General features: G+C 47.1%; 1 protein-coding gene across 1 annotated transcript; it reads left to right on the forward strand.

The window, feature by feature from the left end:
• Positions 1-478: 478 nt before the first annotated feature.
• insm2 (insulinoma-associated 2) lies at positions 479-3962 on the forward strand. The gene has a single exon (XM_072568884.1). The coding sequence runs from the start codon at positions 589-591 to the stop codon at positions 1990-1992; it is 1404 nt and encodes a 467-aa protein (XP_072424985.1). The 5' UTR covers positions 479-588; the 3' UTR covers positions 1993-3962.
• The last annotated feature ends 1637 nt before the right edge of the window (positions 3963-5599 follow it).

Consider the following 5599-nt stretch of genomic DNA (forward strand, 5'->3'; position numbering starts at 1 on the left):
TTTTATTATTGTTCCGCGCCGGGGAGAGGGAATAACGGGTTTACGTCCGAAAAGCGGACTTCAGGAAGCAGAAGTCGATCCTTCAGGGGTCCTCTCTACCTGAGAAAATGATTTAAATCCCGTCCAAGTTAGCGTGAGGCTGCCGCAGATTAGGTCATACTAAAAAGTTGCACGTGTGAGCAAGTGTGTGTGCAAGTCTTTTGAGGGAGGGCAAGACAAGGAGGTTTTCCTTTCCCTTGCAGTTTTCTTTCTATACCCATCTCACACAAATAATATCCCTGGTTACCTCTTTGTTGCAATAGACCATGCCGCCGTCCCTTCTCTCCACCTCCTGAGCCATCCGGAGCGATTCAGTGGTACTGATTGGACTATTAGTCCCTTCCACAAACAGCTTCTCCGTCAATAAAAGCCAGGCAGGGCAATGTGGAGAGTCAGTACCACCGTCTCCTGATGTTCATCCCTGACACCTAGAGGGAGGGGAGGGGAGGGGAAGAGAGGGGAAGGAAGTATAGACCTGACTCGGCTCCTGAAACCTCTGCACAGTCCAGACGGGTCGCCTTCTGTAATCTGTCTAACGCCGGCTCGAAGATGCCCAGAGGATTCCTGGTGAAAAGGAACAACAAATGGTCCCGGGTTTCATACAGGATTCGGGCTAAGGACGATCAACTACTTCAAGGCCACCCTCTGACAGTGGGCATGGGGCCAGCCGTGTGCCCGGACAGTCTTTTTGCCCAGTCAGGTTCCCAGAGCAGCGGCCCAGAGGGGTTTCACCACGGGATGACAGAGGATCGAGGCTTGTTGTCAGCCCAGGGACAGAGAGTGCAGGCTGACGCTGCTCCAGGCCGGGGCCTTACTGGGTGTCCTGCTGCCTCTTCCAGCCTGGTCACAGCCACCGACCCCAAACCAGAACCCTGTGCCTTGGACAGCAGCTGCCTCACCTCCTCCTCCCCCTCCGCAGCTGCTGCCGCCAGGCCGGGGGAGTGGTCCCTGCGGGCACCGGCAGAGGGTACCCAGCCTGGCAGCACTGACCCACACCCCCCAGCTTTCCCGGGCACCAAGGTAGCTGGCCCAGAGCCCGGGCGCCGCAAGTACAAGGTGCGCCCGAAGAAGCCCAAAGTCAGCAGGAAGCTCCACCTGCAGGACGAGGTCAGCACCTCCCCGGTGCTCGGTCTGAGAATTAAAGCGGACGCCAGCGACTTCAAAGCGGAGGCACCGTTCGCAAAGCCGCGGCTCCTGGCCGCCTACACCTGCCAGCTGTGCAGGGAGACCTACTCGGACGCCTTCTCGCTGGCCCAGCACAGATGCTCCAGGATAGTCCGGGTGGAATACCGCTGCCCAGACTGCCAGAAGGTCTTCAGCTGCCCGGCTAACCTGGCATCTCACCGCAGGTGGCACAAACCCCGCTCGGGAGGCGATGCTGCAGACCCTGCCAAGGAGAGGGACACCTGGCCCGGAGCCCGGCCGCGGGTAGACCCAGAGAGTAAGGAGAACTCCTCGGGCGTGAGCGCCGGGGAGAGCCGGGGCGGCTTGCAGACCCTGGACAGCTCCGCGCGGAGCTCCGAGCCGAGCGAGGCCGCCACCCCCGTCCCCCCGAGCCGCCCCCAGCGCTTCGAGTGCCGCTTGTGCAGCAGGAGATTCCGGCGCCAGGCCTCCCTGGAGAAGCACCAGTCCGGGCACCAGGCGGCCGGCTCCCCGGGCCACAGGCGCCTGCAGTGGCGCCGCCTCAGCTTCCCCTGCCCGCTGTGCGAGGTGAACCTGCCGTCGGCCGACAGTCGCAACAAGCACCTGCTCTGGCATGCGGTGACCCGCGGGGAGACAGCCGAGCTGCAGGAGACTGCCGCCGGCACCGGAGGGCAGCTCCTCACCTGCAAACACTGCCCTTCCAGCTTCCTGAGCTCGGCCAGCTTGAGCAGGCACCTCACCAAGTCCCACCCGTCAGAGAACCGGCAGCTCCTCCTCCTCCTGCAGCTAGCCACCGGGCCAGGCTGCTAATGGCCTCCAGCCAGTGAGACCTCAGAATCCAGAAGCAATGTCTTTATATAGAACACAGTAAGAGCCTGTACCACAGGGAGTGCTGAGGCCAGTAGTACAGACATGCTTAAGGAGGGGCTAGGAGGTTGGATTCATAAACATAGCTGAGGAAAAGTGAATAGAACAAGCAGGTTGGGTTAAGTGGACTGTTTTTATGTAGTGCGTTATGTACTTCATTCTTTTCAAAACATACCGCAAAAGACTCAATATCATTTCTTGCTCACTAAAAAAAAGATCTTAAACGAGAACCTGCTCCAACTGCTGCCAAACTATTTATTCTGAGCATCCGAATGAGTGACTTGTTTAGCAAATGTGCTGAATATAGACCACTTGTAAGGTGTGTCCACTATTCAATGGTGGATGCTAGAGAGCAAATGTGGGTATAGTACAATGGCAATGGCACATGTTTTATCCATGTACTGGCTCTGGTAGTTCATGGAGACTTGCTTCTTTGTCTTGTCCAAGACTTGATGTGTAGTGATGCCTCAACCTACAGTCAGAGACATTAGGGGCTTTTAAGCGACTGCTGGACAAGCACATGGACAGCAGTAAATTGAGGGGTGTGTAAGTTAGGTTGATCTGAGATTAAGATAAATGCTCGGCCCAACATCAGGGGCCAAAGGGTCTGTGCTGTTCTATGTTCTATGTTCTATAAACACAGAGGCTGTCTGTGACAGTGAAATGCCAATGGTTTCTCACTGTCATGGAGAGTGGCAGAAGATGATTGTCCTAAGTTGTTCACTCTAGCTCAGAGTGGATACATTTGCATAGGGACCTGCACAGCAAGGAACTATTTATTGGAAGTTTAAAGGATTCCTACATGTGTCCATGCATCAGAACTTCTGCGGTGTCCTGATATGCATTTTCTGTTGTATATCCAATCTCTCACAATCTGGAACCTACACAATTTAGGCTAGATCTTTTTGATGTTCTGAATAACTAGTCAGGACTCTGGAACACAGACTCCTAATTGCCTCCTTGTAGTGGGGAAAATATTTTGGAAAGCATAGAAAATATATGAACATTTAGATATAAAATTGAATTTTCTGTTTAGCAGAAGTCCATTTAATGAGCATGCACACCCTATATCCAAATACTCTTGTAGAATATACATAAATACATTTTTTCTTTCAAAGAATGCTTGCAAATGTGTTACTGGATATGCATACTGCAACAACAGCATCATTTTTGTCAAAGGTAAAATGTTGTAAAATACAACATTTTGTAAGAGGGAGTCTTAAAGCATCTATTTTAAAACTCAATACATTAATGTTGATGTATCTTTGTATTATTTGCCTTACATGTCTTGTACTACATTATGAAAATAATTGCAATTTTGTTTATTTTTTGTGGCCAATGTGGTAATGACTTATCAACATAGCTTTTCATGCAAGCAATATTTCTACCCTGCTAGCTATTTACTGTAATGTGTGCTAGGTAGTTCATATGTGACAATAATTCCTACTCTGATTGTAAGTTTGCTCACTGAGCTGGTAGGTTTTTCTCAGACATTTCATCACCATGCTAGGTAACATCATCAGTGAGCTTCCATTGAAGCACTGGTGTTCTGTCCTGCTTTCTATTTATATGTCTTGGTCTGTTATTGTGGGTGATGCCATGTCCAGCTCTTTTTCTCAGAGGTTGGTAAATGGCATTCAAATTGATGTGTTTATTGATGGAGTTCCAGTTTGAATGCCAGGCCTCTATGAATTCCCATGCGTGTCTCTGTTTAGCCTATCCTAGGATGGCCACCAGGATGCACGAACACCAACTAGCCACCAAAAGACATCACCAGCTATCACAAGTATCCTTACACACCGACGAAGAAGGACACCACCCATCCTAGGACAGGCTAAACAGAGACAAAAACGAGAATTTCTAGAGGCCTGGCATTCAAAGTGGAACACCATCAATGAACACATCGATTTGAACCCCATATACCAATCTCTGAGAAAAAGAGCCGGAAATGATGTCACCCACCGTAACAGACCAAGACACGTAAATAGAAAGCAGGACAGAACACCAGCACTTCAACAAGTGCTCACTGCTGATGTTACCTTGCATGGTGACAAAACGTCTGAGAACAAACCTACCAGCACAGTGAGCAAATGTACAATTGAACTACAAATCTTCTTAAAAATCGCAAATAATTCCTGCTCTGTAATTTCTTACCTGCTTAAGTCATTTTGAGCTATTTTCATACACTTTAATAAACTAAATTACTTGAAATAACTGTGCATTAGTTATGCTCAGAGCAATCAATATAATTTAACTTTAGGTGCTTTCTTTTTGTAAATTCACTTATAGTTTACTATCACATGTTTTCTGCAGTTAACATGAGAACAGGTTAACTTCTTGAGAAAGAGAAATATGAGATGGCAGTATCTTATAAACTTAACTCATTAAGTGTAGATCTACTTTAATTAAAACATTAAAAAGGAACAAAATAGAAAACCAAGGTTTTCTACGCAGCTAGAAACTTGCTCATGGAACCTAAGTGATTGAAAATAGAATCAGAAAAAAAAACAACTATGGTGAATGCTAAAAATCATAAATAAGAACAAAAAGTGCTGGCATTGCTCAACAGGGCCTGGCAGCAGGTGTTGGACAGAATGTTATGGACTAGACAAGAGCCCCCAAAGTATATTATGGAGATAGTCTAGAGCCTAACTTTTATATATATTTTTAAAGACACTGTGTTCCAGATATCATTTGACTGGTCCACCACCAATAAAACACATTTAAAGTTATAGAGTCATACAGCATGGAAACAGACCTTCAGTCCAACCAGTTCATGTCAACCATGTTCCCAAACGAAACTAGTCCCACCTGTCTGCGTTTGGCACAAATCGCTTCAAGCTTTCCTATTCATGAACTTATCCAAATGTCTTTTAAACATTGCAACTGTACCAGAATGCATCACTTCCTCGGGCAGCTCATTCCACACATGAACTACTATGTGTAAAAATGTTGCCCCTCATGTCTTTTATAAAGCTTTCTCCTCTCACCTTAAAAATATGCTCCCTAGTTTTGAACTCACCTATCCTAGGGAAAAGACCCTGTCTTTCACTTTACCTATGCCCCTCATGATTTTATAAATCTCAACATGGTCACCCCTCAACCTCCTATGATCCAGTGAAGAAAATCCTAGCCTGTCCAATCTATTGTTATAACTCAAATCCTCCATACCCATCAACATCCTGGTAAATCTCTTCTGAAATCTCTCCAACTTAATAAGATATTTCCTATAACAGGGCGGCCAGAACTGCACACAATACTCCAGAAGAAGCCTTACAACCTCAACATGATAATCCAACTCCTACACTCAAAGGTCCGAGCAATAAAGGCAAGGTGCTAAACACCTTCTTAACAACCCTGTCTACCTGTGATACAAATTTCAAAGAATTATGTGCCTGAACCCAAAATCTTTCTGTTCTGCAACACTGCCTAAGACCCTATCATTAATTGTATAAGTCCTGCCCTTCTTTGTATGACAAAGTTGCAATAGCTCACACTTATTCAAATTAAACTCCATCTGCCATTCCTCAGCTCATTGACCCAATTGATC

The sequence above is a fragment of the Chiloscyllium punctatum genome, chromosome 4 (assembly GCF_047496795.1).
Source record: "Chiloscyllium punctatum isolate Juve2018m chromosome 4, sChiPun1.3, whole genome shotgun sequence".
Classification (NCBI taxonomy): domain Eukaryota; kingdom Metazoa; phylum Chordata; class Chondrichthyes; order Orectolobiformes; family Hemiscylliidae; genus Chiloscyllium; species Chiloscyllium punctatum.

What these genes read in the sequence shown, in the direction of transcription:
- insm2 (XM_072568884.1), top strand. Translation starts at nt 589, where the DNA reads ATGCCCAGAGGATTCCTGGTGAAAAGGAACAACAAATGGTCCCGGGTT.